This window comes from Atractosteus spatula, chromosome 5 (genome assembly GCF_055471065.1).
Source record: "Atractosteus spatula isolate fAtrSpa1 chromosome 5, fAtrSpa1.hap1, whole genome shotgun sequence".
NCBI classification, from domain to species: domain Eukaryota; kingdom Metazoa; phylum Chordata; class Actinopteri; order Semionotiformes; family Lepisosteidae; genus Atractosteus; species Atractosteus spatula.
The window spans coordinates 10,920,216-10,934,420 of record NC_142710.1 but is presented as its reverse complement, the minus strand read 5'-3'; the positions used below and the strand labels follow the sequence as shown (position 1 = coordinate 10,934,420).

Sequence of the window (14,205 nt, the reverse complement as noted above, 5' to 3'; positions counted from 1 at the left end):
AGTGCTTGTGCGCGTGTCTTATCTCTTGTCAGCAGGATCCGGTGTTACAGCAGGGGGCGCTGGCTGTGTCGGGAATCTCTCTGTGGTCTGGGAGCTGAGTGGGGCTGGATCTGAGCCCCTGGAGAGAGAGAGAGAGAGGGGGACCAGCTGACCCACCCTGACCCTGAAGTTACTGACCCACCAGGACTGCTTTAAGTCCCCTTGTGGGAAACGGTGGGGTTTCAGGTGTCGCTGACCTGAGTGGAGTTCCTCACGGATCACAGCCGTCCTGCCTGGGGCTGCTGTTGGTATTGTTCATATCACAGACAGAGAGACAGACAGGCACAGAGACTCAGACAGACAGACACAGAGACTCAGACAGACAGAAATACAGACAGATACAGAGACTCAGACAGACAGGCACAGAGACTCAGACAGACAGAAATACAGACAGATACAGAGACTCAGACAGACAGACGAGTACAGAGAATCGGACAGAGAGACAGACAGACAGGCACAGAGACTCAGAGAGAGAGAAACAGAGACCCAGACAGGCACTCAGATTGAGAGAGACGGGGTGTCAGTGTTCAGGAGTGACAGTTTACAGGGGTCAGGCTGGAGTGTACAGGGGTGCAGTCGAGTGTGGGACCCTCAGCTCGAGACACTGTCTGCACAGCTCGTTAATTTCCAGCTCCTAAAACTAGAGCCTCATTCTTGCATCGAAGTCGCTGTCCCTGCAGCCAACGATGATGATGATGAAATAACGAAAGTTACTCCAGGTTCTGGAAGATGTTTCTGAAAGTGTTTTTTATTATAATTTTGTAACTGCTATTAATGTTATTGTTATATTTATGTTTCACACTAACCGTTTTTCTGTTGATAACTTTTCTAATGCCTACGAGAACAGTTGACCTGTGTAATGCCGAGTACGTCCGCTAGGGGGCGGGGGGCAGAGTTTCGAGCTGCCGAAGACGGGAGGGAGAAGTACAACAGGACTACAGTTCCCGGCATTCCCTGTTTGTCTTTAGCTTTGGTGTCAAGGGGCAGTGCATTGTGGGTGTTGTAGTTTGTTTTTTAAAAAAAACCCGAGTATTACCTGATCAGAACCACGGCGGCGGCGCTGTTTAAAACTGGCTCCAGAGGTCCAAGCCGGTAGGTCTGGCGCCGCAGACGAGCTCGGAGCCGCCAGGGGACCGGACAGTTCACGCGGAACCCCAGTGGCTGTGGAGCGGAGGTCTTGCTGGGTTCAACTTTTTTTTAAAACTATAATTTAAAAATTGCCAATTGCGTTATACGAGTCGTTACAGTGAGGGGCTGCAGTAGCGTGTCCCCGCCGCTGGGGGCGCTGTGGGAGGGGGGGGGGGTGTCGGGTTGTTATAAACGGACTGTCTGTACAGAAACTTAACCGAGAACTTAAAAAAACACTCAAAAAAGAAAAACGACGATTAACAAAATAAATCTGTTTTAAGAAGAGTTAATGATTTTATGTGAAACTCGTTGTAATGTTCATAATAATGTGAATAGCCGTTATAAACAGAAACAAAAGAGACTTAATTAAAAAATTAAAAAAAAAAACTTTTTCTGTCTGAAATCTATTATCTGTGTTCCTTCATTATGTAATGAGTCCAATTAAATACGCCAGCAGCCAGGTCACCCTGCAGCTCCCAGCTCCCAGCCCACTGGAGCCCAGCAGGGGGCGCTCTCACCCAGCTCCCAGCCCACTGGAGCCCAGCAGGGGGAGCCTGGCCAGTACCTGGAGGGGAGACTCCTGGGAGAGGTGTGAGTGGGGCCAGCAGGGGGCGCTCTCACGCAGCTCACAGCCCACTGGAGCCCAGCAGGGGGAGCCTGGCCAGTACCTGGAGGGGAGACTCCTGGGAGAGGTGTGAGTGGGGCCAGCAGGGGGCGCTCTCACCCAGCTCGCAGCCCACTGGAGCCCAGCAGGGGGCGCTCTCTCCCAGCTCCCAGCCCACTGGAGCCCAGCAGGGGGAGCCTGGCCAGTACCTGGAGGGGAGACTCCTGGGAGAAGGGTGAGTGGGGCCAGCAGGGGGCGCTCTCTCCCTGCGCTCTGTGTGGGTCCTGATGCCCCAGTACAGTGATGGTGAGCTATAAAAGACTAGGGCTGGACACTGACGGGGACACTGGACTGTAAGAGGGCTCCGTCCTTCAGAGGAGACGTAAAACCGGGGTCCTGACTCTCTGTGGTCATGAACAATCCCGGGGTGTCTCTATAAAAGAGTCGGGTGTTACCCCGGTGTCCCCCTGGTCTTGACCAGTCCTGGCCTCCTAGTAACCCCTGATGACCTCTGACCTGTCCTCATCGCTCTGAGAGCTGCTGTGTGTGAGCGCACTGGTGGGGCTCCACACTGCTGCTGCTGGAGGGGATCCCCACCACCAGCGGGGCGTCCAGAAAGGCGCTATATAAGTATAAGGGTATTATTAATGACCTCTGACCTGTCCTCATCGCTCTGAGAGCTGCTGTGTGGGGAGCAGACTGGAGCCTCATCCAGGTGGGGGTACACACTGGTGGGGGTGGGGGGGATCCCCATTACTGTAAGGAGCTCTGAGTGGGGTGTCCAGAAAAGCGCTACAGAAGCATAAAGAATTATTATTAAATATTGATTTACTTCAATGTGTATAACTGATTCACTGGGCAGGGGTCAGCACTGGGCCCTGGGGTGCTGTCTGTGTGGAGTTTGCATGTTCTCCCTGCGTTGTCCTCGGTTTCCTCCCCCAGACCGTGTGTGTGTGTGTGTGTGTGTGTTTCTGCGGTGCACTGGTGTAGAGACACACAGACACACTGGACCCTAACAGGACTCGACCGTGGAAAAACCCAACAACCATCTGAAAACTGTACCCTTCTCTCTCCCGCTGCGGGGCGGGAGCTGTCCCCCGTGATCTCTTCCGGGCTGCTCGGATCCCGACGCGGGGTCGCACCGACAGCGTCGACGCGCGAATAGCACAAGGAGAGACTTTGAGAGACCGTATCCAGACTCTCAGCGATATGAGCTGATGCTTTCAGCGAGGAGGGAGCCGAATAATTAGACAGATCGTGACGCTTTCAAGCGAAAAACAAATCCTCTCTCCCCCTCCCCCCCCCTGCCTGGAGAGTTTGGTATCGTCCGCCGCGCCTTCCGGACGGAGCCTCGCAAGTCGGGCCGTTTGACGGGGGGGGCGGCGAGGGAGGACATGAAAAATATTCCCACAGTGGCGCTCGGGGACGTCTTTCAGCAGCGGGGATCTCAGATCTGATCGGATCGGATCACTTGTACGTCTTCTGGTCCGGACGTAGTCACCCACGCGATACGGTTCAAAGACCCGAGTCCTCACGCTCCTCTGGAAGCGAGGCACCCCCCCCCCCGCCTCCTGTGAGAGTGGAGCCGTCCGCGGCGGTGACGTCACGCTAAGGGCCGGTTCTGGGTCCGTATCCGGAGGAGAGCGGGTCCGGACGCCTCGCTCGTCTGCAGCTTCAGCACCATGGCGGAGGAGAACATCTTCCTCTTCGTCCCCAACCTGATCGGTGAGCCCGCCTGCGCGTCGTCTCTTTCCCTGTTTTACACACTTTATTACTGATGCGCTGCGCTGTACTGCTCTGTGCTCCACTGGACTGGACTGGACTGGACTGTGCGCCACTGGGCTGGACTGCTCTGTGCTCCACTGGACTGGACTGGACTGGACTGGACTGTGCTCCACTGGACTGGACTGGACTGGACTAGTCTGTGCGCCATTGGGCTGGAATGGACTGAACTGTGCGTCACTGGGCTGTACTGCTCTGTGCTCCTCTGGACTGTACTGCTCTGTGCTCCACTGGACTGGACTGGACTGGACTGTGCGCCACTGGGCTGGACTGCTCTGTGCTCCACTGGACTGGACTGGACTGGACTGGACTGTGCGCCACTGGGCTGGACTGCTCTGTGCTCCACTGGACTGGACTGGACTGGTCTGTGCGCCACTGGGCTGGACTGCTCTGTGCTCCACTGGACTGGACTGGACTGGACTGGTCTGTGCGCCACTGGGCTGGACTGCTCTGTGCTCCACTGGACTGGACTGGACTGGACTGGACTGTGCGCCACTGGGCTGGACTGCTCTGTGCTCCACTGGACTGGACTGGACTGGACTGTGCGCCACTGGGCTGGACTGGTCTGTGCTCCACTGGACTGGACTGGACTGGTCTGTGCGCCACTGGGCTGGACTGCTCTGTGCTACACTGGACTGGACTGGACTGGACTGGACTGGACTGGACTGGTCTGTGCTCCACTGGACTGGGCTGGACTGGACTGGTCTGTGCGCCACTGGGCTGGACTGGACTGGTCTGTGCGCCATTGGGCTGGAATGGACTGAACTGTGCGTCACTGGGCTGTACTGCTCTGTGCTCCTCTGGACTGTACTGGGCTGTGCGTGACTGGGCTGGACTGGTCTGTGCGCCACTGGGCAGGACTGGGCTGTGCATCACTGGGCTTGACTGGTCTGTGCTCCACTGGGCTGGACTGGTCTGTGCTCCACTGGACTGCTCTGTGTTCCACTGGGCTGGACTGGGCTGTGTTCCACTGGGCTGGTATGGACTGGTCTATGCACCACTGGTTTGTGTTCTTCTGGAGTGGTCTGTACACCCTGCACTCTCAGTGCAGTGTTAATGTACTGGAGTGTCCAGTCAGTGTGTGTGTATTAACCCCCCTCTCTCTCAGTGCAGTGTTAATGTACTGGAGTGTCCAGTCAGTGTGTCTGTATTAACCCCTCTCTCTCTCAGTGCAGTGTTCATGTACTGGAGTGTCCAGTCAGTGTGTCTGTATTAACCCCTCTCTCTCTCAGTGCAGTGTTGATGGGTATTAACCCCTCTCTCTCTCAGTGCAGTGTTGATGGGTATTAACCCCCCTCTCTCTCAGTGCAGTGTTGATGGGTATTAACCCCTCTCTCTCAGTGCAGTGTTAATGTACTGGAGTGTCCAGTCAGTGTGTGTGTATTAACCCCTCTCTCTCTCAGGGCAGTGTTAATGTACTGGAGTGTCCAGTCAGTGTGTGTGTATGAACCCCCCTCTCTCTCTCAGTGCAGTGTTAATGTACTGGAGTGTCCAGTCAGTGTGTCCGTATTAACCCCTCTCTCTCTCAGTGCAGTGTTAATGTACTGGAGTGTCCAGTCAGTGTGTCTGTATTAACCCCTCTCTCTCAGTGCAGTGTTGATGGGTATTAACTCCCCTCTCTCTCAGTGCAGTGTTGATGGGTATTAACCCCCCTCTCTCTCAGTGCAGTGTTGATGGGTATTAACTCCCCTCTCTCTCAGTGCAGTGTTGATGGGTATTAACCCCCCTCTCTCTCAGTGCAGTGTTGATGGGTATTAACCCCCCTCTCTCTCAGTGCAGTGTTGATGGGTATTAACCCCGCTCTCTCTCAGTGCAGTGTTGATGGGTATTAACCCCTCTCTCTCTCAGTGCAGTGTTGATGGGTATTAACCCCGCTCTCTCTCAGTGCAGTGTTGATGAGTATTAACCCCTCTCTCTCTCAGGCTATGCCCGGATTGCACTGGCTCTCCTGGCCCTGTACTTCATGCCCACCAGTCCTGTTCCAGCCATCATCAGTTACCTGATCAGCGCCCTGCTGGATGCGTTTGATGGAATGGCAGCCCGATCGCTGAACCAGGGTACTGTACCTCCGCCTGAGCTCCCTGAGCACCAGGAGAGTCTGTCTGTCTGTCTGTCTGTCTGTCTGTCTGTCTGTCTGTCTGTCTGTCTGTCTGTCTCTCGATCGCTGAACCAGGGTACTGTACCTCCGCCTGAACTCCCTGAGCACCAGGAGAGTCTGTCTGTCTGTCTGTGTGTCTCTCTCTTGATCGCTGAACCAGGGTACTGTACCTCTGCCTGAACTCCCTGAGCACCAGGAGAGTCTGTCTGTCTGTCTGTCTGTCTGTCTGTCTGTCTGTCTGTCTGTCTGTCTGTCTCTCTCTCGATCGCTGAACCAGGGTACTGTACCTCCGCCTGAGCTCCCTGAGCACCAGGAGAGTCTGTCTGTCTGTCTGTCTGTCTGTCTGTCTGTCTGTCTGTCTGTCTGTCTGTCTGTCTGTCTGTCTGTCTGTGTGTCTCTCTCTCGATCGCTGAACCAGGGTACTGTACCTCTGCCTGAACTCCCTGAGCACCAGGAGAGTCTGTCTGTCTGTCTGTCTGTGTGTCTCTCTCTTGATCGCTGAACCAGGGTACTGTACCTCTGCCTGAACTCCCTGAGCACCAGGAGAGTCTGTCTGTCTGTCTGTCTGTCTGTCTCTCGTTTGCTGAACCAGGGTACTGTACCTCCCCCTGAACTCCCTGAGCACCAGGAGAGTCTGTCTGTCTGTCTGTGTGTCTCTCTCTCGATCGCTGAACCAGGGTACTGTACCTCCGCCTGAACTCCCTGAGCACCAGGAGAGTCTGTCTGTCTGTGTGTCTGTGTGTCTCTCTCTCGATCGCTGAACCAGGGTACTGTACCTCCACCTGAATTCCCTGAGCACCAGGAGAGTCTGTCTGTCTGTGTGTCTCTCTCTCGATCGCTGAACCAGGGTACTGTACCTCCGCCTGAATTCCCTGAGCACCAGGAGAGTCTGTCTGTCTGTCTGTGTGTCTCTCTCTCGATCGCTGAACCAGGGTACTGTACCTCCGCCTGAGCTCCCTGAGCACCAGGAGAGTCTCTCTCTCTCTGTCTCACTCTCTCTGCCTGTCTGTCTGTCTGTCTGTCTCTCTCTCTCAGGGACGAAGTTCGGGGCGATGCTCGACATGCTGACTGACCGCTGTGTCACCATGTGCCTGCTGGTCAACCTCTCCCTCCTCTACCCACAATGCACCTTCCTCTTCCAGCTCAGCATGACCCTGGACGTGGCCTCCCACTGGCTGCACCTGCACAGGTGAGTCCGCGGGGTGGCCCCTGGCCCCCTGGCCCCCTGACCCCTGGCCCCTGGCCCCTGACCCCTAACCCCTGACGCTGTGTCCCTCTCTGCCCTGCAGCTCTATCATGAAGGGCAGCTCCAGCCACAAGACCATCGACCTGTCCGGGAACCCCCTGCTCAGAGTCTACTACACCTCACGGGTGAGCAGCTGGCGGCTACCCTCCGGGAACAACGTCTTCCCATACAGCCCTCGATCTGTATTTACATGCGTACACGCCCTGGAACAGCTCCAGCTGCTGACAGAGAGAGCCGATCTCTGGAGTCGGCTGTCTCCACTGTGCGCTCATACTCAGGAGCTTGTCATCTCCTCTCTCTCTCGCTGTGTCTCCTGTCTTGTCCATTACTGAGTGATCCTGTGATCTCCTCTCTCTCTCTCTCTCTCTCTCTTTCTCCTCTCCTGTTGTGTTCTTAACACTGAGGGATTCTCTGTGATCTCCTCTCAGTGCAGTGTTAATGTACTGGAGTGTCCAGTCAGTGTGTCTGTATTAACCCCTCTCTCTCTCAGTGCAGTGTTAATGTACTGGAGTGTCCAGTCAGTGTGTGTGTATTAACCCCTCTGTCTCTCAGTGCAGTGTTAATGTACTGGAGTGTCCAGTCAGTGTGTGTGTATTAACCCCTCTCTCTCTCAGTGCAGTGTTAATGTACTGGAGTGTCCAGTCAGTGTGTGTGTATTAACCCCTCTCTCTCTCTCAGTGCAGTGTTAATGTACTGGAGTGTCCAGTCAGTGTGTGTGTATTAACCCCTCTCTCTCTCAGTGCAGTGTTAATGTACTGGAGTGTCCAGTCAGTGTGTGTGTATTAACCCCTCTCTCTCTCAGTGCAGTGTTAATGTACTGGAGTGTCCAGTCAGTGTGTCTGTATTAACCCCTCTCTCTCTCAGTGCAGTGTTAATGTACTGGAGTGTCCAGTCAGTGTGTGTGTATTAACCCCTCTCTCTCTCTCAGTGCAGTGTTAATGTACTGGAGGGTCCAGTCAGTGTGTCTGTATTAACCCCCCTCTCTCTCAGTGCAGTGTTAATGTACTAGAGTGTCCAGTCAGTGTGTGTGTGTATTAACCCCTCTCTCTCAGTGCAGTGTTAATGTACTGGAGTGTCCAGTCAGTGTGTCTGTATTAACCCCTCTCTCTCTCTCAGTGCAGTGTTAATGTACTGGAGTGTCCAGTCAGTGTGTCTGTATTAACCCCTCTGTCTCTCAGTGCAGTGTTAATGTACTGGAGTGTCCAGTCAGTGTGTCTGTATTAACCCCTCTCTCTCTCAGTGCAGTGTTCATGTACTGTACAGTGTTCAGTCAGTGTGTCTGTATTAACCCCTCTCTCTCTCTCAGTGCAGTGTTAATGTACTGGAGTGTCCAGTCAGTGTGTCTGTATTAACCCCTCTCTCTCTCTCAGTGCAGTGTTAATGTACTGGAGTGTCCAGTCAGTGTGTCTGTATTAACCCCTCTGTCTCTCAGTGCAGTGTTAATGTACTGGAGTGTCCAGTCAGTGTGTCTGTATTAACCCCTCTCTCTCTCAGTGCAGTGTTAATGTACTGGAGTGTCCAGTCAGTGTGTGTGTATTAACCCCTCTCTCTCTCAGTGCAGTGTTAATGTACTGGAGTGTCCAGTCAGTGTGTCTGTATTAACCCCTCTCTCTCTCAGTGCAGTGTTAATGTGCTGGAGTGTCCAGTCAGTGTGTGTGTATTAACCCCTCTCTCTCGCTCTCTCAGTGCAGTGTTCATGTACTGGAGTGTCCAGTCAGTGTGTCTGTATTAACCCCTCTCTCTCTCAGTGTAGTGTTAATGTACTGGAGTGTCCAGTCAGTGTGTCTGTATTAACCCCTCTCTCTCTCTCAGACGGTGCTGTTCTTGATGTGCTCTGGAAATGAGTTATTCTACTGCCTGCTGTATGTGCTCCACTTCATCCAAGATCCACCGGGTAAGTGTCTTTCTGTGTGTGTGTGTGACTCTGACCCCTGTGTCTCTCTCTCTCTCAGTGTGACTCTGACCTTTGTCTCTCTCTCTCTCAGTGTGACTCTGACCCCTGTGTCTCTCTCTCAGTGTGACTCTGACCCCTGTCTCTCTCTCTCTCAGTGTGACTCTGACCCCTGTCTCTCTCTCTCTCAGTGTGACTCTGACCCCTGTGTCTCTCTCTCTCTCAGTGTGACTCTGACCCCTGTGTGTCTCTCTCTCTCTCAGTGTGACTCTGACCCCTGTGTGTCTCTCTCTCTCTCAGTGTGACTCTGACCCCTGTGTGTCTCTCTCTCTCAGTGTGACTCTGACCCCTGTGTCTCTCTCTCTCTCAGTGTGACTCTGACCCCTGTGTCTCTCTCTCTCTCAGTGTGACTCTGACCCCTGTGTCTCTCTCTCTCAGTGTGACTCTGACCCCTGTGTCTCTCTCTCTCTCTCAGTGTGACTCTGACCCCTGTGTGTCTCTCTCTCTCAGTGTGACTCTGACCCCTGTGTCTCTCTCTCTCTCAGTGTGACTCTGACCCCTGTGTCTCTCTCTCTCAGTGTGACTCTGACCCCTGTGTCTCTCTCTCTCTCAGTGTGACTCTGACCCCTGTCTCTCTCTCTCTCTCAGTGTGACTCTGACCCCTGTCTCTCTGTCTCTCTCTCTCAGTGTGACTCTGACCCCTGTCTCTCTGTCTCTCTCTCTCAGTGTGACTCTGACCCCTGTCTCTCTGTCTCTCTCTCTCAGTGTGACTCTGACCCCTGTCTCTCTCTCTCAGTGTGACTCTGACCCCTGTCTCTCTCTCTCTGTGTGACTCTGACCCCTGTCTCTCTCTCTCTCAGTGTGACTCTGACCCCTGTGTGTCTCTCTCTCTCAGTGTGACTCTGACCCCTGTCTCTCTCTCTCAGTGTGACTCTGACCCCTGTGTGTCTCTCTCTCTGTGTGACTCTGACCCCTGTCTCTCTCTCTCTGTGTGACTCTGACCCGTCTCTCTCTCTCTCAGTGTGACTCTGACCCCTGTGTGTCTCTCTCTCTCAGTGTGACTCTGACCCCTGTCTCTCTGTCTCAGTGTGACTCTGACCCCTGTCTCTCTCTCTGTCTCAGTGTGACTCTGACCCCTGTCTCTCTCTCTCTCTCTCTCTCAGTGTGACTCTGACCCCTGTGTGTCTCTCTCTCTCAGTGTGACTCTGACCCCTGTCTCTCTCTCTCTGTGTGACTCTGACCCCTGTCTCTCTCTCTCTCTCAGTGTCTCTCTGACCCCTGTGTGTCTCTCTCTCTCAGTGTGACTCTGACCCCTGTCTCTCTCTCTCTGTGTGACTCTGACCCCTGTCTCTCTCTCTCTCTCAGTGTGACTCTGACCCCTGTGTGTCTCTCTCTCTCAGTGTGACTCTGACCCCTGTCTCTCTGTCTCTCTCTCAGTGTGACTCTGACCCCTGTGTGTCTCTCTCTCTCAGTGTGACTCTGACCCCTGTGTGTCTCTCTCTCTCAGTGTGACTCTGACCCCTGTCTCTCTCTCTCTGTGTGACTCTGACCCCTGTCTCTCTCTCTCTGTGTGACTCTGACCCCTGTGTGTCTCTCTGTCTCAGTGTGACTCTGACCCCTGTCTCTCTGTCTCAGTGTGACTCTGACCCCTGTCTCTCTCTCTGTCTCAGTGTGACTCTGACCCCTGTCTCTCTCTCTCTCAGTGTGACTCTGACCCCTGTGTGTCTCTCTCTCTCAGTGTGACTCTGACCCCTGTGTGTCTCTCTCTCTCTGTGTGACTCTGACCCCTGTCTCTCTCTCTCTGTGTGACTCTGACCCCTGTCTCTCTCTCTCTCAGTGTGACTCTGACCCCTGTCTCTCTCTCTCAGTGTGACTCTGACCCCTGTCTCTCTCTCTCAGTGTGACTCTGACCCCTGTCTCTCTGTCTCTCTCTCTCAGTGTGACTCTGACCCCTGTCTCTCAATTTTCAATTCAATTCAATTCAAGGTGCTTTATTAGCATGACCGATGGGTACAATCAGTGTTGCCAAAGCAAATGAAAGTAATGATATTTACATGAAACAAAACAAAAATAGAAGTAAAATAAAATCTACAGACATATTACAGACATTTACAACAAAGACATATTATACAATATTGACATATTCTGTAGGCGGCTGGAGCATTATTGGGAGACAGACTCACTGTTCCTCAGGCTGTGACAGGAGATCACATACTGGGCTGCCAGTTCAACTGAGTTCCCTCCTCCCTCTCCCAGTAGGATTGGGACCCGTTGTGATTCTGGCAGGTGTGGGAACTCTGGGATTAGATTTCTGAATTTAGGGAAGAATGTTTCTCTAATCCCAGAGTATCTGTCACAGTGCAGTAGGAAGTGCACCTCTGTCTCTATTTCTCCCCGCTGGCAGTGGGAGCACAGCCTGTCCTCTCTGGACAGCCAGGTCTGCCTGTGTCGCCCAGTTTCTATGGCCAGGTTGTGGTCACTGAGCCTGTACTTCGTCAGGGTCTGTTTCTGTTTGTTATTTTTTATTTTGGTCAAATATTCAGCTAGTGTGTATTGTCTGTTTAAGGTTCTGTAACATTCCAGTTTATGTTGTGTCTGTGTGTGTGTGTCCCAGTGTGTGAGATATTGCTGTTTGATCTGTGCTGTGATGTGGTTGAGTCTGGGTTGTGGTGCTCTAGCAGTGCTGTCCTGAGGCTGGTTAGTGTCGGTGTGGCTCAGGTCGGTGAGCCTCAGGACCAGCTGGCTCAGGGGGCTGTGTTTTGGGCTCAGCTCTTGGCTCAGCAGGGCTCTGTGGTGGTAGGAATTTTGGTCGCTGTTTTTTAGGTGTAGCCAATACTTGAATATTCTTTTCTGTATGTTTATCAATAGTGGGTACTGGCCTAATTCGGCCCTGCACCCGTTGTTAGGAGTCTCTCTCTCTCTCAGTGTGACTCTGACCCCTGTGTGTCTCTCTCTCTCTGTGTGACTCTGACCCCTGTGTGTCTCTCTGTCTCAGTGTGACTCTGACCCCTGTGTGTCTCTCTGTCTCAGTGTGACTCTGACCCCTGTCTCTCTCTCTCTCTCAGTGTGACTCTGACCCCTGTCTCTCTCTCTCTCAGTGTGACTCTGACCCCTGTGTGTCTCTCTCTCTCTCAGTGTGACTCTGACCCCTGTCTCTCTGTCTCTCTCTCTCAGTGTGACTCTGACCCCTGTCTCTCTCTCTCTCAGTGTGACTCTGACCCCTGTGTGTCTCTCTCTCTCAGTGTGACTCTGACCCCTGTGTGTCTCTCTGTCTCAGTGTGACTCTGACTCCTGTCTCTCTCTCTCTCAGTGTGACTCTGACCCCTGTGTGTCTCTCTGTCTCAGTGTGACTCTGACTCCTGTCTCTCTCTCTCTCAGTGTGACTCTGACCCCTGTCTCTCTGTCTCTCTCTCTCAGTGTGACTCTGACCCCTGTCTCTCTGTCTCTCTCTCTCAGTGTGACTCTGACCCCTGTCTCTCTCTCTCTCAGTGTGACTCTGACCCCTGTGTGTCTCTCTGTCTCAGTGTGACTCTGACTCCTGTCTCTCTCTCTCTCAGTGTGACTCTGACCCCTGTCCCTCTCTCTCTCAGTGTGACTCTGACCCCTGTGTCTCTCTGTCTCAGTGTGACTCTGACCCCTGTGTGTCTCTCTGTCTCAGTGTGACTCTGACCCCTGTCTCTCTGTCTCTCTCTCTCAGTGTGACTCTGACCCCTGTCTCTCTGTCTCTCTCTCTCCCAGTGCTTCTGCAGGCTCTGCTGTACCTCAGCGCTCCGGTGGCGGTGCTCAAGTCTGGGATCAGCGTCGTCCATCTCGTCACGGCCGCGCGCAACCTGGCGGCCATCGACCGCGCGGAGAGGGGGGCGCGCCGCGACTGAGCGAGAGAGACAGGCGGGCTCTGGACCGACGCTCTCCGCGAGCTCTAGCTCTCGTTACACTGTTGTTGGGTGGGACTGTCAGTACGAAAGTCTTAGTCTTTTCTTGTCTCAATGTAGCGCCTTTTGCCTCGCAGCATCCCAGAGTGCTTTGCAGAGAGGAGGGGGCCACTGCACCCCACAGCCCCCCACTCCACCCCCCATGGGGTCTTTAATGACCAGTATTCAGGACACCAGGTTCGACACCCCTGTCCTTACTGTGTCCTGCCCCCTGCTGGCCCCCCCAGCCCGGTTGTGACCCGGTCCAGAGGGGAGAGCGCCCCCTGCTGGCCCCCCCAGCCCGGTTCTGACCCGGTCCAGAGAGGAGAGCGCCCCCTGCTGGCCCCCCCAGCCCGGTTCTGACCCAGTCCGGAGGGGAGAGCGCCCCCCAGCCCGGTTCTGACCCGGTCCGGAGGGGAGAGCGCCCCCCAGCCCGGTTCTGACCCAGTCCGGAGGGGAGAGCGCCCCCCAGCCCGGTTCTGACCCGGTCCAGAGGGGAGAGCGCCCCCTCCTGGCCCCCACCAGCCCGGTTCTGACCCAGTCCGGAGGGGAGAGCGCCCCCCAGCCCGGTTCTGACCCGGTCCAGAGGGGAGAGCACCCCCCAGCCCGGTTCTGACCCGGCCCAGAGGGGAGAGCGCCCTTCCTCGGACTGTGAAGCACTCTGAGCCCCTCGCTGTCGGAGGCGCTGTGTGTTCAGTCTGAACCGCAGCTGTTACAGCCCTGAGGCCAGAACACAGCTGCTTCTCCTCACCCTGGTGTTCCTCTGTACCTCCTGAGATCATGTAGACGTGAAGAGACAAAGTATTATTATTATCATCGTCTAGATGTCAGCACTGGGTTTGAGGGGGCTGTGCTGTTGGGGAGGGACCAGACCTCTCCTCCAATCAGCACGGAGTTGTGGGGAGGGACCAGACCTCTCCTCCAATCAGCATGTAGCTGTGGGGAGAGACCGTACCTCTCCTGCAATCAGCACGGGGTTGTGGGGAGAGACCGTACCATTCCTCCAATCAGCACGGGGTTGTGGGGAGGGGCACAACTCTCCTCCAATCAGCAATTTGTAAAGAGACAGAGTGTCAGTGAAACTGTTAGTTGTCTCGATGAGTGTTGTAGAGTTAAACCATCACGTGTGGGTAGACGTGTGTTCAGTGTCACTCCCTGGGACGATGGCTGACCAAGCCCAGTTGGGATCGAGGGACCAGAAGTCCGTTCGGACCGGACCGGGAGACGGGTAGCAGGGACCATGTGTTCGGGCTGTACAGCCACCTGCTTGCATGTCCAGCAGACTGGGAATGTAACTGCACAACCCCAGGGTTCCTAATAAAGTGGCCACAGCCTTTCACTTCTCCACTGTCGCTGTGTCATGACTGTACTGTTCACATCAAGCTAGAGAGCACTGTAAGAGCTTGTCACCCTGGTGGCCTGAGTGATGGACTGTGAGACAGCGTGTCTCTGCTGGGATCTGTGTGTGTTAAACTGAGTGTGAGACAGTGTCTCTGCTGGGATCAG

At 54.4% G+C, this 14,205-nt stretch overlaps 2 protein-coding genes across 4 annotated transcripts in view; both read left to right on the top strand.

Annotated features, from left to right (window-relative positions):
* Positions 1 to 1,564, top strand: part of LOC148834068 (serine/threonine-protein kinase TAO2-like) — an 87,722-nt gene extending 86,158 nt beyond the window's left edge. For all 3 annotated transcript variants that reach the window (XM_088917061.1, XM_088917062.1, XM_088917063.1), the window contains one exon: positions 1 to 1,564. This exon is cut by the window's left edge and continues 1,773 nt beyond it. The gene's annotated coding sequence lies outside the window, so the exon portion shown is untranslated.
* Positions 1,565 to 3,103: 1,539 nt separating this feature from the next.
* On the top strand, positions 3,104 to 14,042 carry cdipt (CDP-diacylglycerol--inositol 3-phosphatidyltransferase (phosphatidylinositol synthase)). Its single transcript, XM_088915397.1, has 6 exons — positions 3,104 to 3,496; positions 5,476 to 5,610; positions 6,687 to 6,840; positions 6,941 to 7,022; positions 8,710 to 8,791; positions 12,527 to 14,042. Exons 1-6 carry the CDS (start codon positions 3,454 to 3,456, stop codon positions 12,661 to 12,663), a joined length of 633 nt encoding a protein of 210 aa, XP_088771523.1. The 5' UTR covers positions 3,104 to 3,453; the 3' UTR covers positions 12,664 to 14,042.
* Positions 14,043 to 14,205: the final 163 nt, after the last annotated feature.